At 36.5% G+C, this 27,606-nt stretch overlaps 1 protein-coding gene across 2 annotated transcripts; it reads right to left on the minus strand.

The window, feature by feature from the left end:
• LOC149827877 (serine/threonine-protein phosphatase PP2A-4 catalytic subunit-like) lies at window positions 1-27,606 on the minus strand. 2 transcript variants are annotated; one of them, XM_090019706.1, is made up of 11 exons: window positions 27,423-27,606; window positions 26,581-26,637; window positions 26,057-26,140; window positions 22,225-22,296; window positions 21,587-21,658; window positions 21,274-21,314; window positions 11,617-11,683; window positions 944-1,135; window positions 772-861; window positions 586-693; window positions 1-465 (listed from the first exon to the last, which is right to left on the minus strand). In XM_090019706.1, exons 1-11 carry the CDS (start codon window positions 27,513-27,515, stop codon window positions 400-402), a joined length of 942 nt encoding a protein of 313 aa, XP_089875832.1. In that variant the 5' UTR covers window positions 27,516-27,606; the 3' UTR covers window positions 1-399. The 2 variants fall into 2 exon arrangements, with proteins under 2 accessions (XP_089875832.1, XP_089875833.1); XM_090019707.1 differs by having other exon boundaries at window positions 26,581-26,648; window positions 27,423-27,508.

Consider the following 27,606-nt stretch of genomic DNA (forward strand, 5'->3'; position numbering starts at 1 on the left):
GACCACCGAATCAATGATATACTCGAATAGGAAACGATATCTGGTAAGATGAAAAAAAACCGTGGCAAAGAAAAATAAGACAAAAGATAACTTTCTCTGGAAACCTCAAAGAAACATCTTTTCCAGAAATGATACATGCTACAGTTACCCTCCCTTCACCCTATAAACCATCCTGCCTAGAAGAAGAGGGTCTGCATGGTTCCAAACCTCAAACAAGAAGGGGCCTTCTTCCTCGCCAACTCAATTTTACACACATTCTCTGTGATCCCACAAGGCAATAAGACTGACAAAATAATTATAACCCAATATAAAATCCTCGATTTACCATATCCCCTTCCTCAACCAGCCACTGGTATCACCTTGCTGCCACAGAAGATCAACGATAAGCAGGTAGCTTCCTTATAAAAAGTAATCTGGTGTTCTTCGAGTCACATCTGGCTCACCCCGCCGTGGAGCTGGTTCAAACTGTAGCAACAGGTACCATTTCAAAATGGTATAGTGCAAGCACACAACATGTGTCACATAACACGCAAGCATGCAGACACACCCAGACACATGCACAACATGTCCACGCAAGCAATATACCTGAATAAATGTGTGACCTTGACAATCATCAACTTCCAAGATTGATGCCATATTTCCACATCGGTAACAATAATTGGGTGCACTAAAAATTGTAACCACTTTTTGCTCCTGAAGAAAGAAAAAGGGTCTATAAATTACCCACAAAATATAGAGAATATATAAAAGTCAGCAGAGAGAGAGAATTACATGGCCCCAATTGTAACCTTCCATGACAAGTTGGTGAGCTCTCGCTATGAGCTTCAAATTGTTGGTATGGTTGAACTGCTCGGATATATCCTGTGCTCAAAACATAAATTAGGTTAGAAAACCAAACAACTAAAAGATGGAACATGAACAAGAAACTGCACATAGGTAATACCTGGCCAAAAGTGTATCCAGCTCCACGTGGTGATATACCCCACCCACATCGATCATCAGGATCAGACCACAAGAGATCACACATGGGCCCTTCATGAGGGACTTCTTGGACACGATCAAAATTCCGTATGTTATCCAGAGTCTCAATAGATGGTGAGAGGCCACCATGCAGGCAAAATATTTCAGACTCTACCTACAAAAGACAAAATTAAGGAGAAACTAATGTTAAAGAGAACATGCATACATCGAAATAATTAGAACATTTTCTAGCATTGCCAAATGTCAATTAATAATACTCATGAAATCAAATTAAACAGCAAATCATAATGTAAATAACCTAAGCATGCATGCAAAATTTCCATTAAATGGCAATCCAGTCAAACCATAGTTACCAGAAGCATCTAGGTGCCCAGGGAAGTGTGCTTTGAAAGCGTGAAGTGCAGTGATTCCCAGAAAGTAAGGGAAGCACAGCATAAAACATGCTTCCCTCGTTGCTTTCCAAATCAATTTCCCCTTGCTTCCCTGCTTCCACACCCTGCATCACTTCTCATATCTAATTTGTATCCTGGTAACTATGAGCCACCCACTATTAGTTGGAAACTAGTAAACTCCGAGTATCTGATTCTGAATTTAAAGAGCTTCTCAAAACAATTGTTGATCCAGCGGGCAATTTTGAAAAAGGAACCAATGAACATTAGGCACCTAAGATTTCCTTGTCATTGCTAAGATATATTACCTGACATTATATATGAACACGTAGAGGATTCTTCAAAGAAACACAAGACATTCACACTAGAAATCAATGCAAAGTCTAACAAGATTGCAACAATGACTGCTTGAAAAGGATATGAGGAGAATATGCTTGGACAAGAACTATGAATTTATGCTTTTCAACTGTCTATATGGCATCGTCATGTTAGTAACCACAAGCAAAAAGATCTTAGAAGTTAGAACAAAGATCTTAGAAAAAAATTCCAATTTTGTGCTATCATTGGTTCATTAGGAAATGAAGAACAGAATAATGGAGCCTGGACACATGAAAAAGCATATTTAAAAAAGATTAGACAAAGAACTGAAGTATCATCTGCATTTTCTGCTTTAATAGCTTCTTTCTTCTCTTTATTCTCTTTCCCCCCACCCTTTTCATTTTATTCTTTGCAAGTAGAGCTGTCAATCATATGAGCCAGAAATTGGGCTTTTTCCTTCATCATTTTCTTGAACATATGTAACTATTGTACTAAGGTTCATGCCCTGATGTCCATAGCAAGCTTTATTTAAAAATAATAGGAAGATATCCAACAAAGCAGTTCTATGATAACATCACAGCAAAATCTATAAACCTCGTAAGACAATTGGCAGTACATGCCCATGTTTTGTTCTTTTCGAGAATTATGTTGCTTATTCACCAATGAACCATGCAAAGCATAACTCTTCAGCATTTTAACTCACTTTTGCATCCGACCATGTAGATATTTGCAAATATTTATTTTTCTCTACTAATTTAAGTATAGTATATGCTACCACTTGGCCATCATCAGCTTCCTTACCATTTACCACTGAAGGATTTGATGGAGGATATACATTATTGTTCTGATCTGTGCATTTCATAAATTTGTTACATTCTAACATTATCCCATCTTAGCTTGAAACCTACTCTTTCTAATTTACCATTTGATTGTTCATAAAACCAGATTCCATAAAATCACTGCATGATGCCAATCACCAACAACCAAGGTGCATTGGCAGCATCACAACTTGGTTTGAGAACTTCAATAATCTTCAAAGAGCATGTAAGCTAAGAAGCACAATACTGCTGCTTCAAAATCAGTTCTTGGAAGGCAAACAAGAGAGATTTAATCAGAGGAAACATGGAGCTCATCAAGAAATACTAATATGACTGCATCAAATATCATCTTTAAAAGGTCTTTACCTCTATAAAGGTAAATGAAAAATGAAGAATTAGAAAAGCATCCAAATGGATCAAACTAGCTAAGCAAATGGCTCGACAAAACAGATTAAACAATAGCAGATGAGTGCAAGATCACATGCACATAAAGCAAAAAAATAAATATACAAAGGCACCACAAAGAAGGAGATGCAAACGGATGGGATCAGGATCATCTAAATACATAGGAAAGTCGGATCCAGGTCGGGAAAGAACAGCCACAAATCATAAAATGTCCATACTGGATTCAGTCTGTTTGCATTTCTGAGGTATGAGAAACTCAAAATGGGTGCACTGCAATGTCACATAAGTTATATATATATATATATATATATATATATATAATGTAACTAGGAATAGTCTCTTTAGGTTTTTTATTGTTTTTGGTTGCTTTTGAACTAGTCAACATAGGGAACCATTGGGGTCCCAACCACTCCCTATGGCCTCCTTCACTTGTGTATAAATATGGGGCAAAGCCCCACTACAAAAAAATGCTTCTTGCATGTGTTGAGATCAATAAAAATATTTAATTTTTTTTATCTTTATTTCTTGTCCCCCTTTGTGGGTGTTTGTGAGTGAAACTATTTGTGGTTCTTGGTATGTTCATTTTGGTATTTTGGTGGAACTCTTGAGTGTCCACTTTTGGTAATTTAGTGAACATCTTCGGAGGAACTCATTTCCTTACATGGTATTAGAGAAATTGTTTTTGGTACATTGGGAAGTGTGTCACTCCAAGTTTGAAAGTGTAAAAGCTCTCTTTCAATTTTCATTCGAAATGCTCATGATTGATAGCATTTTCTTGGTGGTAGAGTGCTTGTGACTTCCACCTTTACTCTCTTTCTTTTCTCTCCTCTTTCTCTATTTTTTTCTTTTGGCTTACCTTTGTAAAAATGGATGACAATAAAAATGTCACCATAAAACCCATTAAGCTCAATGATTCAAACTATTTAACATGAGCTTCAATTACGAAGCACCTTATATGGGGAAAAAGGTTGTGGGGATTAGTAGATAGGACTGATCCAGAACCCAAACTAATCCTTACCAAAGTAGAAGATGAGAAAGAGGTACCTCTTACGAAGGTTAAGAAAAACAAAGCAATGACCACTTGTGAGAAAAAGTAGGAGGAATGGAGAATGAAACATGACAAGATTATGTCTTGCCTCATTAGTAGAGTCGACATTAAGAAGTGTTCAAGTCTTGCTAAATTAAAACATGCAAACAATGCATAGGATTATCTAAAGACAATGTATTCTCTTAAATATATTGCACATGTGTGCAACTTGCAAGATAAGAAACGAAATATGGTTCAAGGAGACAAAAGCATTAGAGAATAAAATAATGGTTTGTCCGAACTATGGGAAGACTTGCCAAAGTGGCATTGTCCGGAAGACATACAACTTCATCAAAATCAAATAGATGTGAAGCACTTTTACCAATTTATTAATGGATTGAGATCGGAGTTCGAATCCACCAAATCTGCTCTTCTTCATCGAGAGAAAGTCCCTTCGATAAAAGACACGATAGAATAATTAAGTATGAAATAAAACAGGCTTAAAAAGTGAATCTCTAAGAGTGATGATGACTAGGTTCTAGTGTATCTAGACCGAAAAACTATATTTGTACCTAGAAACCCCCATACTATGGAAAGTCAAATGATGAAAAGCAGGGCAAATGAGTATGAAAGAAAGAAAGTTATTTGCTACTATTATCACATATTGTCCTAAATTGAAGAAATTTTATGAGAAGAAAGTTGTTTATGTTACCTCTACAAAAGTCAAGTAAACCATCTATTGAAAGCATGTCCTTAACACAATTAGTGGAGGCTCTTCAACCTCTACTCAAATGAGCATCCTCATTCACTGGAGTCGCGATCTCTTCCTTCGGCCTCTCTGATCCCGGTAAATCTCTTTGGCTTCTTTAATCAGGTGTCTCTTTTCATATTAGGCCAAATGGTGATATGTTATATGAATGTCATAACTCAAATGGATCAAATGTATTTTCTGCTAATGGAACATCTCTCAAGATAAAAGAAATAGAAAATTTCGAAAACATTTATCAAAACTCAAAAAGATTTTATATTCCAAAAATTAGATATATTCCTAAATTAAAGTTAAATATTTTATCTATTTCTTTATTGTTTCTTTCTCCTCTCTTGGTTGTCGAGTGCAGGATCACCAGTCAGGGAAGTTGATTGGGGAAGACCATAGAGGAGGCTTGTACTACATGAATTTTTTTTAAAATACCCAAGAATACATTTTGTTGCAATGTTCTAAAATTGGATTTAGATCTATGACATAAGAGACTTGGTCATCCCAGTATATCCAAGATTCGGTTTTTTCCAAAGACGGAATTTTTTTGTAATTTTAAAAATTTTACATGTGAAAATTATATTCTTGATAAAATGAAGAGATTATCATTTCAAGAAAGAACCTTTGTTTCTTCTCGACCACTTGAGTTAATACATTCGGATGTGTAGGAACCTGCACCTGTTATATCAAAAGGTGATTTTATGTATTATGTAATTTTTGTGAATGATTTTACGAGAGACACTTGGATTTATTTTCTTAAACAAGTCTAAAGTTTTCTCACATTTTCAAATATTTCACAATTTAGTCAAAAATCAATTCAAGAATGATATATTCATCTTTCACAGTTTTTATCTAAAGAATTTAAAGATTACCTAGACCTATACAATATTACACATCAAAAAACTTGTCCTTATACCCCTCAACAAAATGGTTTAGTTGAAAAAAAACATAGGCATATTATAAAAACAACAAAGACTTAAATTATTACAAACCAAGTACCTAAAGGTTTTGGGGGCCAAAGTCACATTAACTGCAGTTTATCTTATTAACAGAATGTCATCTTCTTCTTTAAAAAATGTATCTCCTATTGAAAAACTTTTCAAACAAATCTCAGATTACTCTGAATTGAGAGTTTTTTAATGTAAGTGTTTTGTTTTTACTGACAAAAATGACAAGCTCTCTCCTTGTGCTATTCCTTTTATTTTTTTAGGATATGCAAATAATAAAAAAGGCTACAGATGTTTTGACTTTAATACTAAAAGGCTATATGTTTCAAGGAATGTATCATTTTTAAAAAAATAAAGTTTTTTTAAATTAAAAAAAACAAATAAATGTGTATTCTTTTTTGTTGGATTTAATTCCAAATATTGGTGATTGTGATATTGATGAAGATCGTGAAGTTAAAAGTGATGTGATAAGTGAAGAACAATCTCATAAAGATCAAGATTGTATTCAATATTTCAGACGTAGTAATTTAGAACATCCATGTGCTCTTGAAAAGTATACCAATAATGAAAAACAGGTAGATATACAAATCAAAAGGTCATTTAGAGTATCAAAAATTCCTGAAAAAATTGTGTCCTATGAGTCATTTTCACCTAAGTATCAAGCCTACATCGCATTAATACTTTCCTATATGGAACCTTCCAACTATGTTGAAGCAAAGGAAGATTAGTTGGCAAGCTATGTCACACGGACTTGGCTAGGGAGGCGACGCACCCGCAATGACATGCCCCGACACGGGTGCGGCTTCGAACACGGGGTGGACTCGGTCAACAAGTGTCGGACTCGGTCAACAAGTGTCGGCTTCAGTCAACGTACCTGGGCTGAGTCTGCTCACTTTATAGACTCTATCAACTTTGACAAAGTCTATAAAGGTCCATTTTCAAACTCATTTTGGATTTGGGTCAGGTTCGGATATGGACCCAACCCAGATCCAAAATGTTACATGCGTCGGGGTTGAACCCTAAAGAGGGGTTTACGACAGGGGGAGGAGCTTACCCTGTTGATCTTTACCTCCTCCCAAGTCGTCTGTCTTCATCCCCTGCAGTGACGTCGACAACCCAGACCCCGACGACCGTAGCCACAGGCGACGCCAGCCACCCTCTTCCCCAGCCATCGGTCTCAGGTATGCCTCCTCCCTCTTCCATTCTTCTTCCTCTTCGTCCGGCAGGGGGCTCCCCCTTCCTCCTTGTTTTCCGACAGGGGGCTGCCCCCTGCATCGTTTTTCCGGGAAGGGGTGGAGGCCCCTACCATACTTTATTTTCCGGCAGGGGGCTCCCCTGCCTCAGATGTATTTTCCGACAGGGGGCTTCCCCCTGGCTCATTCTTATTTTCCGGCTAGGGGCGGAGGCCCGTGCCATACTTTATTTTCCGGCAGGGGGCCCCTGCCTCATATGTATTTTTTGGTAGACAATCTTATTATGAATTTATTGTTATATATATATATATATTAAAAAAATTTATATATATAGTCGAGTCCCCGTGTCCAAAATTTTTGAAATTGCGCTGCACGCACCCGCACCCATGCGACATAGTTGGCAAGAGTATAGAATAGATTATGAGAAAACCTTTGCTCTAGTTGCTAGAAGGACCACAGTTAAAACTTTAATAGCTATTTCCTATGTGAAGATATGGCCTATATATCAAATGAATGTTAAAAATGTTTTTCTCAATGAAAGCTTGGTTTAAGAAGTCTACATGGAAATACACCGCCTGGCATAGTTATCACTAAAGAAAAAGTTCTTCGCTTAGACAAGGTAGTGTATAGTCTTAAACAAGCACCAAAGGCTTGGTATGACAGGTTTAGTCAAGTTATGATAGATATTGGATTTCAATCTTGTCTAACTGACGCAACTTTATTTGTTCAATCTTATCTAACTGACACGGCGTTGTTTGTTAAGATTTTTGATGCAGCTGTTATTATCCTTGTCCTCTACGTAGACGATATGATTATCACTGTCAGTGATAAACAAGGAGTTGAACACATTAAAAGGTTTCTCAAAACACATTTTGAAATGACCGATTCGGGGTTTTTTTTTAATTCTTGGTATAGAAGCTGATTATTCTTCTAGAGGTTATCTGTTGACTCAATCTAAGTTGGCTTTAGATACTGTTGATAGGTCTGGTATCAAAGTTGTCACTCTCGAAGTTGGCAATGTCAAAATGAAGATTGATGATAGGAAACCACTTGAAAATCCAACATCATACAGAGAACTTGTTGAGGCATTGTCATATCTCTCAATTACGAGACCTAAAATTGTGCATGCAGTTCACACAACAATCCAGTTTCAACATGCTCCTTCCACTGTTCATATGGGAGCAATTTTGTTTATTATTAGATATATTAAAACTTCTGTTTTTCAAGGACTTTTCTTGTCTGGTTCTTCTTCCTTATATTTGATTGCTTATATTGTTGTTGACTAACCGACACTCAACCACTGATTTTTGTGTATTTTTAGGTAAATCGTTGATTTCTTGAAGGTGAAAGAAGTAACAGAAAGTTTATCTCTCATCAACCGAAGCATAATACAGAGTCATTGCTACGACCTTTATGGAAGTGGTCTAGCTAAGCAGATTGCTGGCTGACATGGTGTTCATAGTAAAAGAGCATCACGACTATGTTGTGACAACAGAAGTTACATCTACATTATTAGCAACTGAACCTTCCACGAACGAACCAAACACGTTGAGATGGATTGTCACAATGTCCGAAAAGAATTCCTACACGACACTATGGATCTTCCTTATGTTACTTCAGTATATCAATTGGTAGATTTTTTTCACCAAACCTCTCATTGCTCCAAGATTTCACTTTATCTTAGACAAACTTTCGGTTATCGAACCGTAAGTTTGAGGGGGGGGGTTAAAAAATATAAACGTGCTTTTTTTGGTTGCTTCTGAACTAGCCAACATAGGGAACCATTAGGATCCCAACGACTCCCTATGGCCTCCTTCACTTATCTATAGATATGAGGCAAACCCCCACATTGAAAACATGCTTCTTGCATGTGCTGAGATAAAAAAAATATATTTATTTTTAATCTTTTGTTCTTGTCCCCCTTTGTGGGTGTTTGTGAGTGAACCTATTTGTGGTTCTTTGTGTATTTATTTTGGTAGAACACTCTTGAGTGTCCACTTTTGGTGATTTAGTGAACATCTTCGAAGGAACTCATTTCCTTACAACATGGGCACGGGTACGTAGGGTAAGACACGGCGATTTCAAAAATTGCAGGTCCGGGGCCACAACTAGCTATATATATATATATATTGGGGAGATTGGGGGTGTGGATGAAATTTTTTTTAGAGGGGCAATTTGATATTTTTATAAAATAAAATGTGTTTGTCCCCTTTTGTCTCTCTCTTCAGCACCGACAGAAGAAGAGGAAGGAGAAGATGCCCACATACGCCTCTCTCTCTCTATGAGAGAAATAGGGAAACAAAGAGGGGGAGAGGGGGGATTTATCGTGGTGAGGGCAATACCAAAATGGCCTCTCCCTTTTGAACTTCCTTTGACCAAGGGCAAAAACCTTAAAAATAAGAGGTTTGGGTAAAGCATGGGTTGGACTTGACCCGGCTCGGTGTGGGACCCGACCCAGGGCATACCAGTACAAGTACCTGTGTCTTGCCGTGTCGACACGGATACAGGGACACATATGACGTGTCTGAATGATAGGTGTATTGTATTTGAAAAGCTATGACCTAAAACAGGGAGCCCTCTCCAATCAAGGGACTTAGGCTTAACAGAGGGATCAATGTTTTCACTTAAGATCTGTAGAATGAGGTGATGTATAAATTGTCCACAAGGTCTCCACACATCTGACTAGCTATGTCACAGGGACTCTCCAACTAGGTGTCGCACCCGCACCCGATGTGGTCAACCTGACCCTAGGTGCAGTCAACGCACCCAGGATCATTTATGTCCAACTTTTGGACTTATATATATATATATATATATATATATATATATATATATATATATATATATATATATATATATATATATTGCCGCACCCCCGCACCCAAGTTTTTTGAAAGTGCCGCACCCTCGCACCTGCACCCATGTGACATAGCTGACTAGGTAAGTCAGCTTAAGGCATTCAAGTTGAATGATGTCACAGGTTTGATACCTGAGATGTGCATACCCTATGGCCAAAAAGGGCGGCCAAGGAGTTTTAATTGCATGAGGGTGCGCCGTACGGCAGAGTGTCAAACTCTCCCAGCCCCCACCACCTGAACCAGGGTTTCCCCATGATAAATATAAAAAAAGAGGTGATATATAAGTTGGCCTTACATGTGATGCAATGAGTGCATGCCATTGCTCATTGCTGATTATGCAAGCCCTGTCCTAAAAGCAGGCAGTAAATGTATGTAACCTCATGCCCTCATTGTTTGTTACCATTTTGATTAAGAGTATAAACAAGATCAACACCCAATGACAAAAGTTCTCCCAGAAAAATAGCGGCCCAACTTGCAACTTCATTGTATTTTTCCACTTGCTGTTCTATTATTCAGAATCTCATTGTTTGTTACTATCTCAATGTTTATAAATTGGATTAGCTTTTGTGGACTTTCAAGTTAAAGCAAACAAATTCCAATTAACTAGACTAAGTCAAAGATTGGCAACATATGAATAATATATAACATAAGAAACTCTTGTATAGGAATGACAAAGGACTTAGGATTGCCTTGAAGGATCAACATTTTCTCTTAAAGAACCACAGAATGAGGTGATTCTCAAGTTAGCCTTACATGTGATGCAATGAGTCCATGTCACACATATTTTTTTTTTCGACAGAGAAAGCTGGGGTTAGGCAGACCCCTACCAGTTATAAAACCATACCATTGGGATTCGAACTTGCAACGTCCCAACACAAGGTGACGTGCACTAACTGCTCCTGCCATACAAGTGGAGCCCCTGTTGGTATGTCACACATATTTTTATTATGCAAAACACTTTCCTAAAAGCAGGAAATGCAACCTACACAGTCTTGCTCTAAAATGCTGAAATTTTTCAAAAGTAATTTAACCTATAAATTTCCTTGTCAGTGTAGCAATCATCACATATAACATAATCAGGAAGGTTGTCTGTATCCTACCACATCGTACGATACGCATCGATACAATGGGTGTTCCGATATGGTACACATCCATATCTCGATACGGGTGTGTATCTTACAATACGCCCCTGTATCTTAAGATACACTACGATATGGGGTGTATCTTAAGATACGCTATAAATGCAGTTTAAATGCATTTATTTCATTTTTTCGAAAACATATAAGGCCCCTTGTGGCTAGTTCATATTCATCCCTAAAGAGCTTAAGAGTGATTTAGAGAGATTTTTTCAAAAAAAAAAAGATGATGTTGACGATACTCAACGATTGACGTTATCTAATTCATTTTTGTTTGAAATTTAAAAAAAAATAGTTATGTAAAATTTTAAGCATTAAAAAAACAATGTGTTTTTTTTTATAAACACACATTATTATGAATCTTGTAACTTATTAGCTTAGATTCGATATTTAATATGCATATTATTTCATAGTTTGCATTTTTCTTGTGAGATTGCCATTTATAGCATATTATCTTGATTACTTAAGGTACTATGTCTTATGCATGCCATTCATACCAAGAGTCATAAATGCTTCATATGTGATTTTATGGTTGTATTTTGTGAAATTCATCATTGTTGCATGTGTTATGATTTTTTTAGAATTTTTGATATTTTTCTGATTTTTCTTGATTTTTTGGAAAAAAATTATTAAATTTACGATACGTTTACGATACGATACGGTGTAACTATGGGCCCAACCGATACATGTAACGATGTGATACATACAACCTTGATGTAAACAATGCAATGAGGTGAACAGAAGTTTCATTAAGGATGAGACCACTAGCAGTAACTTCCAATCTCACCAAAGCTGTCAGTGGAAAATAGTCAAAGAGGTCCGTGAAGATCTTCCAGACAGTTGCATTTCCATACCTGTTAATATAAAGTTAACCAGAAAGTAAACATAAGTATTACACAAGCTTCCAATAAATATAGTAACAGTAAACTGAATTCAAACACATGGTAACAATCAGTGTGATAAATATCATTGATATTTTAGAAATTATTGCAAAAAAAATTGCATTGTTTTAGTCACCTTCTTGAACGGTCAAAATGTTCTGATAGTTTAGAAATTCTACATAATATTATCATATGGAAAAAATATCATGATATTTATATGGCATAATATCATCAAAATAACTGATTTTGTGCATATTATTCAATGTTTTGTTTGTTTTACTTATTTTTTTGTATTCTTAATATGTCATTATATTTGCACAGCTGGTACGTTGCCAACTTGCCACCTGAAAACGTTTATCACTATGTGATAATAGAATATCACATATAGCATCACCTGATCACAGTAATATTATTCAAAATACAATGCTGAACGAAAACAAGAAGCAAAACCTCTCATGAAGTTTATGTCAATCGCTTGACAGAAACATAAGGAAATGTAAAAAGGTGTAATCGCATAGACCATATAAAGGAGAAAACAGCTTGATGATTGAACTAATAAATCACGACAGGCAACCAATACGGAGCCAATAACTTCACCACTAAGCAGGATTCCTTTATGAAAAGCAATTTCATTTTCTTGAAGAAAATATTTCAAATTGGAAATATCTACAAGCACAGGCAACAAGCAATCGCCTTATGATTAGGATGTAAAAGGCACATTTAGCACGATGGAAAAGTTCCAGCAACCGTTGAGAATGATGACTCGCGAAGATTAGTTCATCCACTCACATGTTCATTGTTATGTCACTTTATTATTCTTGCATATATTTCCATATTAAATGTTAAATTACCATAAACAATGTTGCAAGAGATACTTATCTCCCCTTTGTTTCATGTTGACACAATTGCAATAAGGACAAGGATACAGAAGAATACCAGATAGAGAATACACAGTCAAAGCCATCTTGGACATGGTTAGCATTTGACCTAATCATCCTAACCAAGGTTGCCAAAGAGGGAAGCTGAATTGAGAAATGATATAGGAAAAGGAATTGGAAAAAGAGCATTTTCAGATCCATATAGAGTAAGAAGCAAGAACTGAACCAGAAATGTTTAAGACATAAATTAGGAAGTAGGCTTGAAGGCAAGGTACAGATTAGTTATGATAAAAAGACAAGTCAGTTCTCATCAGTCATCACTCACATTATAGCGAAGCACCAGCTCCTAAATCAAATATTGAAGGAGTTTAGAATTGAAAAAAAGTTCATTCTCATATCATATAATAGTACTATTAAATCCATGATCAACTAATTAAACTTTGCCTTTAAAAACATGATTATATTTTCTAAAATAAATTCTTTAATTACATAACTATAGAATTGATTTATTACGTGTAGTAGATATAAACAGGAAATCAATATGACTAAAAAAATCATTACCCACTAATGTACAATAACAAATGAACACAAACTAATAAATAAACCTTAGCATAACCTCTCAATTTTTTTAACTTACTCAAAAAAAATTAACTTCTAATAAAAAATACTTGAGTTTGTTGTCCTTAGAACGACAAGCAAATCTTTGCCTTGACCTAATGTTTTAAACAAAGTACCCAAATGCCTTTGTTTTTATAAAAAAAGAAACATTTTTGGTGTAAAAAATTAATAAATAAGTTATCAAGTTTATTACTCAAATCAATTAAAATCGAACATCTTTCCAACAAAGTGAGAAAATAGTTTCAAAAGTGTGCATTTCTAGCTTCTGCATTGATTTCATGGCCACCTAGCTTCTGCATTAATTTGTGTTTTTATTTATAATAAAGAAATAGCAAACAGGTTAGCTCCTGCTATTAGTGGGGTTATTACTTATTATCCTATCCTATTAATGCCAATCCCAAGCTTGGATCAAAGAGGAGGTTGGTCTTAATGCCAATCAGTCATGAAACTTTAACCACATCTTATAAAAAAGAGTCCTAAAAAAATTCTACATATATTTCTCCCAAGCAAACACACTACACAAAACTTGGTCACAATAAGAAGCAAGGAAGGGTGTGAGGTATTCACGACAAGTGATGAACTTAAAATGGAACCCGTTCATAGGGAAAATTAGACAGGTGCAAGGTGTTCACAACACTTTAAGAGAGGAAGTGATCCTAGTGGCATAGGTGCAAGGCAATCCCGTTAAGCAAAAAACATTACAATGGACCAGTTTATTGTCCCTAGTAAGCAAGGTTCTCATATCCACATATGTGTATGCAAAATAAGCTTGATTGCAGTCAAGCTATGTCACAAGGATTCAGCCAGCAGGGTGCCGCACCCGCATCGACGCGACTCGGGTGCGGCACCCGATGCAATCAAACCGACACTGGGTGTGGTGAAGGCAGCCAGGGTCTTAATTCCCCCCCCCCTCCGACCCCGACGCCTCCTCTTCTCCGTCTCCAACCCAGCGGCGACTCCGGCGTGGCAACTCTGGCAGGGCGAGGTATGTCTCATTCATTCTCTTTCTCTCAATCTCTCCCTCTCTCTCAATCTCTCTCCCCTCGTCTCTCTCGCTCTTCTCGGCTAAACCTCCGCCTCTCTCTCTCTCTCTCTCTCTCTCTCTCTCTCTCTCTCTCTCTCTCTCTCTCTCTCTCTCTCCTTCAATTTCTCTCACTCAATGGATGAGTAGCTTTTACCAAGTTTTTTTTACTTGATGACGAGGAACCCTTGTCAAAGCTAGGAAAACCCCGGGTGGAGCCCAACGACCACCCTACCTTACATTTGTGACCGTGAGCCATGGTGCCTCATTTCAGTAGCCTCACAAGCACCCTTTTGGCTAAAGTATTTGCATGTATTGGTTTCACTTACTAAATTCAATACCCAAATCGATTTGAATAGAAAAAAGATTTCAGCTTAGCTAGTGGTACATTAAGTATGAAGTTCGGTAAGGAGTCAACTTCCCATCTCCTTTGGTCTTGTGTTTTTTCTTTTCCTGCAATAATTTTGATTTGCATGGCTGATTGTTGTTGGAAACAGAACAGTAAATATACACAAACATTTTCGAACAAAAGCAAATTTGTCTTTTGACCTCTTATTTGTATATTTTCTGTTGTATTTTATAATGGTATTTTCTGTTGTATTTTTGTCCTTGCTATTTTCACAATTCTCACCCTAATGCCTTAAAAAAGTAGCAACATGTTAATAACAAACATTATAAGATGGTAACCGAGCTCTAATTTGGCTCTCGGACACATGTTGTTCAATGCTCAAAATATTATATCGTTGGTGATGTCTTCCGGAGGCCTTGCAAGTAAAAGTTTGGAAGCCCCTTTCCAAATGAGTCATTCTGCTTTAGTTTAAGGATGGTTCTAGATGATTTTTAAATCAAGAAGATAGTGATGATGAGTAATGACATATTCTACCACAAGTGATGTCATTAGAAGGCCTTGCAAGTTAAAAATCTATGTAACCAAAAGCGCTAGATGGTGCCTAGTTGGTGGATCCTTAAAAAGACTAAGCAGGAGTAGCCTGACTAATCTATAGACCAATTATATATATATATATATATATATATATATATATATATATATTGCAAATGAATTGTAAAGGATCTAAGCCAGACTAATCTTGACTCATCTTTCTCTCTTGAATATTTCGTATGTCATTTTTCTGATTTTGTTATTTATGAGTTTTGCATTTTCATCGATGAGTATTGTTTCTATTTTCTTCTATGAATTTTATTTTAATATAATAATTTTTTTATTTTAAGGACAAAAATGACAGATAAAGGGAAAGGACTTGCGTCATTCTCATCCCCACATGTAAGTTTTGTTGTTAGTGTTGTTGATAGTGGTAGTGGGAGTGTTGATTCAAGATCGTTAGCTGCAACATGTGATAATGGGAGGCCACTATGGGCAGATGTGAATAAGCTTGAAAAAGCTGGAAGCAGTGGTGGAAACAAGAGATTTTGATGCAAACTTTGTGAGAGGGATTGTGTTGAGTCTTAAACAATAGTTAAGGCTCATTTGTTGAAGATATCAGGACAAAGCATTTCAGATGCAAAAGAGTTGATGAGGCAATGCGAAGACAATACAAGAAAATAAAATATGAATATGAAAAGAGGAAGACAATGTGACTCTTGTGCAATTAGTGTACCATTTTTAAGCCACCAAGAAGATACTCAAAAAATGGATGTAAGAGGTAGAGGAAGATGAACGATACAAGCATCATTCAATACATATGGAAGGGAAAAGATGGATAGAAAAGTAAAGAAGTATTTTTATTCTAGTTCACTTTCATTTAATGCAGCTAGAAATCCTTATTAGAAGAATTTAGTTACTTCACTGGCAAATTGTAACTTGAGTGGTTATGTACCTCAAAGCTCAAAAAACTACGAACGACAATTCTTGCAGAATAGAGAGCAAATATTGAGAAATTGCTAGAGATTAAAAAAAATCATGGGAACAAAATAGAGTTTTCATTGTTTCTTATAGGTTGACAGATATTCAAAGGCATCCACTGATTAGTTTCATTGCTTCTTCGCTTAGTGACTCAGTATTTTTTAAAACAGTTGATGCATCTGAGCAATATAAAAATGCTGAGTATTTGAAGGGGTTGTTTATAGAAGTAATAAAAGAAGTAGATGATCAGAAAGTAATGTAAATCATCACAAACAACGCTCCAGTTTGTAAAAGTGTAGTATTGAGTTTAGAGAGTGAGTATCCTCATATTTTTTGGACTCCCTTTGTGGCACACAGCTTGAATCTGACCCTCAAGAGCTTCTGCAACCCCAAAGAAAAAAAAAATTACCAACATATGCTCTATGTTAATGGATTAAGGAATTAGAAAAAAAATACCAAAAGCATTAGAAATTTTGTTGTGTTATATTTAATAGGCATTTTAATCTGAAATTGTCAAAGGTTGCAGAAACATGTTTTGCATCCATCATTGTAATGGTGAAAATGATTAAGGAAGTGGAGAATACTTTGGTTAACATGGTGACTGATGAGAATTGGATATTCTATCGTGCTAATGATGTTGTCAAGGCTCAAGAAATTAAGAAATTCATTATTAATGATGAGTTTTTGGATAAAGTCATATACTTTCTTCAGTTTACGCGACCTATTTAGAAAATGTTGAGAAAAGTTGATAAGGATGAACCTATGCTTCACAAAATTTATGAAACGTGGGATAATATGATTGAAAAAATACAAGTTGTAGTTTTCAAGCATAAGAAAAAAAATCATGCATTGGATGAATCAGAATTTTTTAATCATATTCATTTAATTTTGGTCAGAAGATGGAATAAAAACAACACTCATTTGCATTGCATGGCACATTCTTTGAATCTCAAATATTATGCAAAGAAGTGGCAGGAAGGTGATGTTGGTCGTGTCCCTCTAAATTTAGACTCAGATCTATCAAGGCATAGAAATATGTGTATGGCAAGACTTTATCGAGAATCAATTATTTTAAATTAAGACACACAAGAATTTGAAAAATTTTGATCTTCGAGATTATATGAATAGGCATTAATAACGAGAGAGGAGGAGAATATAGATCATATCACATGGTGGTCAACATTTAAATCAAAAACACCTATTCTCCAACGTCTTGCATTGAAATTGTTATCTCAGTCTGCTAATTCATCCTGTTGTGAAAGAAATTGGAGCACATATTCTCAAATCTACAACATAAAGAGAAACAAACTCACCAGCAAGCGTGCAGAAGATTCAGTATATATTCATTGTAATCTTCGACTACTTTCGTAAACCAATGAATGCAAGTACTAATTGCTCTCTTATTTATTTGACTATTTCTTAATTTATTCATTTAAATATACATGTATTTAACATTTTCAAAATAGGTTTGTAATGAAGACAAAGATCATCCAAATTTTGGGATGTAAACCCAGAAGAGTGTGACTTAGAGGGAGAGCATGATTTCAGCATTACAAACATGAACTTATATGTATAATTTACTTTTTTCTGCTTTACTTGTTTGATTGTCTCTATAATATATTTAGGTTGATTTAATTGTGGTGTTAATTTTTATGATGGAGAATAGAATTATGGATTGTTAATTTGATTTATTGGATGCAAGATGAATTAATTTGATAATATTATGATAATTGTTTTCTATTTCATTAGTGTTCTTGTTAACTGTTAAAAAATTTATATATATATATATATATATATATATCCTCCCGCACCCAAATTTTTTTAAAGTGCCGCATCACCGCTCCCGCACCCGCACTCGCACCTATGTGACATAGCAGTCAAGCATATTTTGTGGTGCTGGCTTGAGGAGTTATCAATGAGTTACCTGGGTATGTCCCAGAATAAAGGGAGGGGGTAAGGAGCCATTGTGGAAGAGGATTGAAGATAAGGTGCAGTCAAAGATTCAAGCATGGACTGAGCAATATCTATCCCTTGCAGACAAAAATTACTTTAACTAAACATGTGATTGCCTTAAGTGTTCACATTATATGCAGTGTCGCTGCATGGTGGGCATGCAGCAATGAGTGACCGGTTGACAGCCACCCATCGTGGCATTTCTCGAGATGGGTGTGGTGTCCAACTCGAGAAATGTTGAGATGGATGGTCATCAGCTACAGAGCTGCATGCTAAGCATGTGAGGATAAACCTTGTACCAGAATTATCAACACCAAATATAAAATACGTCGGACCTGGAGCATTACTAGCGGATGGAGGCTTGGGACGGTTTTTTAGTGTGATACTTGGCTTATGGTATTTAAAGAATTTATAAATTGATAATGGATATCATGCTGGGAAGGAGCGATAGGATACAATTTTAGAGCAACAGATGGATCAGCAACCAGTCTTAAGCTGACCTGTTTTCCAGACTTTTTCTTATAGCAGGTAACAAGCTATGTGCAGTATGCTGGACACAGATCAAAGGTAGGACAATCAACTTCAAGAGTCATTTCAAGGATGTCGACTATGAAGACTACTTGGAGATGATGACTTTGTTGGCAGACCGAACCTGGAATAGTAGAAGATTTAATAAGCAGGAAATGCGGCAAATCAGGCAAGTTTCTATAGCTTTTTACGTTTCTCTGCTGGAACCAGGGGTTGAGTCATTCCCCAAGCATACCATTTGGAGTTTTGGACCTTCCCCAAGGGCAAAAACTTTCGTTTGGCTAGTCTCTATTAATAAATCAGCACAAAATAAGTTGAGAAGGGAAGGTTTTCAGCTGGTCAGTTTCTGCTACTTGTGTCAAGTGAAGGAAGAGTCAAATGAACACATTTTATGGAGCTGCTCCTTCCAGCGGCTCTGATTTGCCAGACTTGGTCTTCGTCCCAAAACGACCAGGTGTATAAGAAGCCTCTTATTGGGTCCATCAGCCATACATAATGATAAGAAATGGAGGTGCAAATGAACGTGGTGGTTACTATCACCTAATTGTTTGTCTGGTTCAAGAGAAATGGCAAATAGCAAACTATCAAGGATAAGTCCTCTGCTCCTATTTTGATTTATCATAATTCATTATACTATTTCAACAGGATGCTGGCATGTGGCACTATGACATGGCCATATGTTGATTTATCATGAATTGGCCTTAGTAAATTGATGTGCCTATGTATTTCAACCTGAAATGTACTATGGACTGGCACTTGTTGTATTTGGGTGACACCTCATCATCTTACACAATAAAATCTTCACTTACCCTCAAAAAAAAAACATGAAGAGCGCACAGTGAGTAGATAAATATGATGTGTCTACAAGAACAATGTTTTGGAATTTGGAGTATGATGAGACATAACAAAAATCAAACTAGACTCATCCTTGTGTTATGGGAGCTTATACAGATGGATTTCACGAATAATTCATTGGATACAGACTTGTAAGACTGTATATGACACAACCCTTACAATTTGAGGGAGACTGGAAGTTGAATGCTCCACAGATCAAATTATGTGACAAACAGTTTAATACAAACCCCAAGAAAATGATTCAACAGCTTTTTACCAATGTGATGAAATGCTGTATATTTAAGATGAATGTCTGACCATTCATACATTTTAGACGGAAAACCAAGTAATAATAAACTAATTACTGGGACCCGAGGTGGAGAGAAAATTGGTTGATGGATTTGGGCAGCATAACTATGTGGTCAGCCTCAAAAGGACTAACATATTAGACAGGAAGGAAATGGTAAAATTAAATTAGCAACTCAAGGGCACAAAAGCGTCATTAAGGCATTACAGAACCTGTAATTCAGAAGATTTATTATAAATTATGTAAGCTAGTTCATTAATAGTTCCAGGACCAGGAATATGGAAGGAGGCCTAAAGAACTCTCAAATACACAAGGGAAGTGTCCCCAAAAAGAATGAAGTGATTTACCAGAAGAATGACAAAAACAGTTATTTGAATGATTACCTTATCTTTTCCAGCACCAACTAGACTGAAGATCTAAACAATAAATACAACAGCAGGATTCTCTGAGTTTTGTGAATATAAATCTTGCATAATGGTGAAACAAAAAGCAAGAAACGGTGCAAGATCCATGTCCAAGGCTGAAAGCAGGTTGACATCTATAGTTGTCGCAGAAATTCCATGGATAGTGATTTTACCACTTCTCTAGTGTAAAAACTGCCAGAACATATGATACTGTGGTCATCAAAGCAATCTTCCTAATTTGACCAATGCTTTGCAAGAGAAGAACAGAAAAAGAGAGACTGCAACAAAAATATTGTGTACATGACAAGAAGATATGCACCAGATCAGTTGTCATGGTTGTCAAGGATGTATAACAAATGAAAATGATAAGGATATGGGATGTAGTGAAGAGCAATTTAGTAATCATGCATCACATTATTCTTGTTCTTCCCTGTTCGCATTTTCATTATGTTCTTCGAGGGCCAAGTTAAAATATTCCCTCTTTTTCTTTGTAGCATAAATAGATCTTCCAGTTTTGAGGGATAAAAATAAAAACATATTCATCCTTAGTTACAAGCTATACTGAAAAGTTGATCTGCCCTCCTTCTCTCTTCTGTGCAGAACAGCACCTTTATGTCCTTGAGTTCAGCTCATGTTGTAGGAGCAGCCATGATTTTACCTATCCAAAGTTGCTTCCTGAAAATATCTAGTAACTAAGACTGCATTTATGACCCACATCCATTTATATCCTAGCCTTTGCAGTTTGCACTATCTATATCTTAGGCATCAAAAATTTTCTGCAGCACATGTATACAAAGTGGGACTCTTAGACTGTAAAATGTGCCAATAATCTGAACGGAACGGAGCTTACAAATAAAATATACTCCAATATCACAGTTTTGCTCAAAAATTTAGATGTGTCTTCCTAGTACCTGATGCCTGTGCAAAAATTATTCAACTCTTTAGTTGATTGAAATAGCCAATATAGATATGAACCAAAAAATGGATATGGAAACTTGATTGTTTAGGTAATTCACAAAAAAAAAAACACATATTGTTGATGACATTGTATATTCAACATGATAAAATAGTTTTGGGATAGTATATGAATCCAACAAAGAGCCCACAACCACAAGGCACAAATAGTTGACAGGATAGTTCTTAAAAGACCAGAGCTTACTTCCTCAAACATTCATCGTAAAACCCATACACTTGAGTTATCTGCAAAAACAAAGAAAAAAAAATGAATGCAGAATCCCACCTAGAATTGCACAAAGCAGCTATATACCTACTAAACATGAAAGGCTATACAGTACAAGCTAGTACCCAGAAACACAGGAAACCATAACCAAGCTCTCTTCTATTTCGCTAACCAAACCAGGTTGGAGATATAGAAGTTGTTCATACAAATCCCGTTCTCCACCAACAGCCACATTAACTCAAGATGATATAGAAGTTGCTGAAATTCATGGAACACTTTTTAAAATGCATACCTGGCGACTCTCATGATTTCCTCTAAGTATGGTAATTCGTTGTGGATAACGAACCTTAAGGGCAACCAAGAACTGCAAAAAAGTTAGAAGCTAACCATTACTAAGGCACCACCAAGACATTCCAAAGACAGAAATAACCAGATTTTAGAGTGCTATCTAAACTCACTCATTTTCTGCCTAGTCATACGGAGTTCTAGCACAAAGCACAGAAAAGGCCTACAACCTGTTGCTATGATGCCTATAACTAACTTCTAAGAAGTGGGAGAGTGGCGTAGGATACAACAAAGAGTACCTCAAACAGTGACATGCTACCATGAAACATAAACTGACAGATCGTAATTTACAAGCATCTCATAATCAGAGCGGCAGAAAAAAAGTAATCATTGCTCAACAAAGGGATGAGATAGTCTTGTAGAGGAAACAAAGCATGTGCATCTTATGCAACCTCGGTAATGTGAGAATCTTTGAAACCTATGCATCCACACAAAAGTGCAGCCACTTGCATATGTCCGGCATATACTTTTACATTTTAGTGCACCCAGTAGGTAAGATGAACAAAGAAGATATCTTCCACCCAAGACAGTAAGCATGCAGTAACATATTAAAACATGCAACCAACTTATCGAAGTATTACTTACAGTTACAGTTTCAACAGAGTAGTATCCACGATCCACATAGTCACCCATGAACAAGTAATTGGTATCTGGACACTAAAACAAAAAATAACAATAATAATTCAGATAATTCTGTATGAACAACATGCCTAAACTAATTTTTCAGAAGGAACAGTACATTTGCAACATACTCCAAGAGACAGAAATATTGTGATGCTATAAATAGCAGGAATTAAATAAACAACAAAAACAGAAGTACAAACTAAATTGAAGTGAAGGTGAAAAGTGCATGACACACTGCAAAACAGCAAAATGAATGACCAATTTCCCAAAGGTGAACCAGGAAACCACATAGATGTGGAAGGACAGCAGACTGCCTGCAGACACCTCTAACATATCCTTATGTAAAACTCATAATAAAACAAATACAAAGCACGCACCACATGTGGTGCCCAAGAATCTCTCTCATACAGCCAGTGTCTCATGCCCACAAGGACTCCGCTCATCTAGCTAGAGGTGGCTCGTGATGTCCCAAGTTGAAGGGAAGTCATGAGTTCAAAACTTATCCAAGATTGAACTTTCTGGTGAACACAAAATTGGCGATTTTCTCCCACTTATCCAAGAAAAACTAAAGCTTGTAATCAAACTAAAACAGATAACTGGGACACAATTCAACCACAGCAGAATCAACACTTTGGCTGTGCTACAATTCACCCAAAAAGGGATCAATCTTTTTAGTACATCTTGGGAAAAAGAAGGCTTCATTTTTATACCACGGTACAGGAAGTAACCAGTGATGCATATGGAAAACTGCTTCTTAATTTGTTGATCCTATTGATTTTATGTAGACATGCAGCTGGTGAAGAGACTGTTTCTAACAAGATAACAATTTTTTTCATAATATCCAGTGCACATCAGTTCAGACTTCAGATAGATAGGCTGAGGCCAACTCAAAGATCAGTGTCATATGGACCTGGATCTGGAACAATCCAAGATCCGTCCTGGGCCCACATTTTACAGGTACACATCTGAAGGTCCCAATTGATCAAAATAAGATCTACAACCATCTACATCTCATCCAAGTAAAGATCCCCAAAGATCAGATAACATACAACTATGGTACAGACTGGGACCAGAAACGCAGAATGAAACTTTCACCATTTTAGGTAATGTATCACTTTTTAGGAGAGACACAGAAGACAGTCAACAATCTATGCAATTAGAAGAGTGATGCAAAGCAAGGCGCCACACCTGACCATACACACACACATGGATATGCACACATATGCTTCTCAGAATATGTGAGTTACAAAATGTAATCAATATGTATTATACACCACACATGTATCATACACAATGTAGAAGTGTGTCAAGTACACATTAACTATAGCCCTTACAAACATAGCCCATGGCTATCTTCTCATTACTAAGTACAAAATATAACATATTAACTCATAGTGATAAATATTAAACACATTAAGCTTGAAAGTTCAATACTTTCCACCAATTCAACCATTCAGGTGCAACAAGCAGATAAATAATTGCCCCAAGAACCAAATTTGGATATCTAGGTACTGGAACAGTTAACTCTTTCTTGTTCAGTGTTCACAAATGTCTTCAACAAATCTAACAGCAAGATTAAGTCAAGGCGATGAGCCACAAGAAGACCAAAGTGACATCGTTGATTGACTTATCAGCATCTCACAACTATATAATGTAGTACTACCGACATCCTTCGAGATTAAGTCGAAGCAATGACCTGTGAGGAGTCCAAAATGACATTGTTTATAGAGTTATTAGATTACCACAACCACATAACTAAACTCATTGTTATTGATGATACAAGCTCATTGCCAACTTTTGAACAGGATGCCAAAGCCAGCAATGGGCCATTGGTGATTGTTTACCCAAAAGTGGTCACTTTTTCTAGACAGAAAAGAAAACGTTACTAACAGGAAGAAAAATGTAATGGTAACAAGACGTCACCATACAAACAAGCAGGACAAAGGAAAAGGACACACAACTAAATGATGATATTAGAATATCAACCCAAAGCAAATTAGTTCATGAAATATACACTCCCGGTGAGAGACTGCTAGTGCATATAAGCATAGTTTGCATATTTCTGAGATAGATAACAGAAAAGACATATCTCTTGTTGAAAAATCAAGAATTCCATGTTGGGCATGAACATTAATTCTCCTAAGTAAAACTTTCAAAATAAATATCTCAACCGACATGATGCAATGTTAACGGGAAAAAAAAGAAACTCCTGACTGATTATATACTTTATGGCATGAATCACTACAGAAATGTGCACAATTGTGCAGAGTTTATCTGACAGAAGCCAGCAGCAGGGTTCAGATCGACCTAAAACTAGTAGGGTCAAAAAGTTTGGCCCCAACCTAGCCAGTACCTAAACCAAACAAAGAAAGTTAAACCATGACCTGCCAGTCCATTTGAGTGCTAGGCATGATTGGAATTGATGAAATTGTAATGAAATAAAGACCTTCAACAAAAGCACAAATGCTCACAACAAGTGTCTATTAAAGACACATTAACCATAACCCTCAAAAGGGCACAAATGAGAAGGCTCAAGAGTAAAAACAATAATATTTATTTCAATCACATAAAATGCTTAAAAAGCATTGATACAATGAGAGGAGAGTTACCCCTATTTATACACACTAGAGAGAGGAAGAGATGGGCCTTGAAGGGACTCAAAGAGAGTTGTTGGAGCTAGTCCAACGGCTCTACTTGTAGCCATTGGACTAGCTCCAACGGCTCTCAAACTAGTCAACAACAAAGTGTTGACTAGTTTGAGTCTACTTCAAAATGAACTAGACGAACTAAAAAAGAAAAAGAAAAGAAAAGAAATATATAAATAAATATACATATATTATATATAATTATATATATCACTTATAATTACACTTTTTAACAGAAATATGGCACAAAGTGATCTAGAGAAAAAATAGGAAAATGTGCTCTAAAAAATAAAAAACACAATTATTTTCCTCTATGTTCGATTAAATGCATGTGATGGAAGTAAACCTCATTATTTATATGTATATGGGTTGCTAGGAAGACTGAAGAATAAAAACCCCTTCGTTTTGTCTCCCACTCCTTAAATGGGAGTAAGGTGATAGAAATGGCAAGTCAAATCCACAAAGCAGGTCAGCAATTAAAAAGGAAACATGGTATGAATAGATCTGGGATATAGGTGTCATTGATGTAACTTCAACCGGTCTACCCTTCAAAGTAACCTTTTCCTTGTCCTTCGTTTTTTGTTGCTAAAACTATGCTATAATTCCTTCACCCAAAAAATAAAAACAAACAATGAAGCATCTCAAATCAAGTTAATAATTTCCAAAACTCGGAATATATCAGGAAGACAAACAGGGCGCCACAAAAGGAACAAGCGGTTAACAACCATGCCACAGCTGTAACCAGTAAGGACAAGTTGCTCAAGCAAAATTACATGAGGAAGGAGAATTGGTTAAGGATTAATGTTAGGAATTGCATTTTATAAGTACATATGTTCAATTCAGAGAATGTTGGAGTACCTTATACCTGTCGATCAGTTTATGTCTAAACTCTAAAAGGAACAGACTTTTTAAGTGATAAAAATTGGAAGAAATAGGGTGCATAGACGAATTCAGGGGACAAATAATAATGATAACCACAGGGAAAAGAAAGCTCAGAGGCTCAATTAAATGATGCACAACTAAGGTCACAAACTTGTCAACTACAAACAAACATTACCACTAATCCATTCATTTGGCGTTCTTCATTTAAATATTTTTTTATCAATTTCTAAAGCACAAAAAAGACAATTCTATGATGATATGAGTACCTTTCCTCCAATACGGAAAAGCTCTGCAAGATCATGAAATTGTCCATGAATATCACCACAAATTGTCACAGGGCTTTTCACAGGCTGCATATAGGAAGGAAAACTTTTAAAATAATGAAAAGAAAGAGCATTGCGGAAAGAATTACTGTAACTTGTAAATTGTAAGGCATGGGCAACAAGAGTAGCATTCATATAAACAGAAAAATCATGTCTTCAACGACAGACAACTGAAACCAAATGCTAGCAATTACAGGAAAGTGATGCATATGTAGATATGTACGCATAGAAACTATGAAAATTCACATTTTGTGAAACTAGATCCGCAATAAAAGATGACCCAGTAGATGAGAAAAAAGAAGAAAACCAAGAAAAACACATAAAATCTAAGGTAATTGTTTTATCAATCATTATATGAAAGTTCAGCTGCTCTCGATATATATTGAGTCATTGTAGATAGAAACCTTTGGCAAACAACAGGCATAGCATGAAAAAGTTAACTTCAACAAAGAAAATCACATTCTCACCTGGACATTGCTTTCCTCCATCAAGATCTCCTTAGCTTTGTCACATAACGCTCTTACCTGCATTCCAACTATAAAGGTAAATAGCCAATTAACCGCAATTACAAGTACGAATATAAAAAACATCAAGAACAATCACGCGTTTTCTTAGAATTCAAAACCATCAAAATTTACCCAAAAAAGCATGCGGAAGAAAAGCAAACGATCTTGTTCATAACAAAGAAATGTCTATACGGCATGAGTAAAGTAGGAAATAGCTCAAGAAAGCCTTCACAAGTAGGAGAACAACCCACAACCCCTTTAAACCAGATACGTTTTTTTTTTCCTTTCCCGAAAAACGCAGATCGTCGATCGTCTTCGTCTTCGTCGTCATCATCATCAACAACGAGGGGATGAAAACCCGCGAAAAGCTCTACACGCGATTCAAAACCAGAACGACTAACATCCGAATCGATCAACAACCCCGCAAACACAAATGTGCCAAAACACAAACACCGATCGCGACGACGCGGAACCCCAGATCAATGTTAAAACAAGCATGTAGAGAGAAAGATAGAGACGAAGAGGTGAATCCGGGCGAGGCGAAATAGAAAAAAAAAAACGAAACAAAACAAGAAAATTTAGCTCAAAAAGAACACGCAGAACCAGATCGCGAAAGAGATAGTGCCGGCGGATCTACGAGAGGCCCAAACCCAATCGATCGAGCACACAACTTGCGGAAAAAGCAAGAGATCTCTGTCCCTTATCATTTTTTTTTACATGAGTTAGGGTTCCGTGAGCCGCAAAGAGAAAATGAAAGAAGAGGAAGAGGGAAAAAGAGAGAGAGAGGGTAGAGGAGGGCAAACCTCTTGCTCAGAGAGGGGCTTGCACTGCATAAGCTGCGCGATCTGAGAGTCGAGATTCCCATGAGAGTTGGAGGAGACGATATCGACGGTCATCCTTCCTCTCTCTCTCTCTCTCTCTCTCTCTCTCTGGAAGAACGGGGGAAGCAGCAGAGTCACTTCACGCGCGCCCACGGGATGCGTATTT

The sequence above is a fragment of the Nuphar pumila genome, chromosome 10 (assembly GCF_984573655.1).
Source record: "Nuphar pumila chromosome 10, dmNupPumi1.hap1.1, whole genome shotgun sequence".
In the NCBI taxonomy this organism is placed as follows: domain Eukaryota; kingdom Viridiplantae; phylum Streptophyta; class Magnoliopsida; order Nymphaeales; family Nymphaeaceae; genus Nuphar; species Nuphar pumila.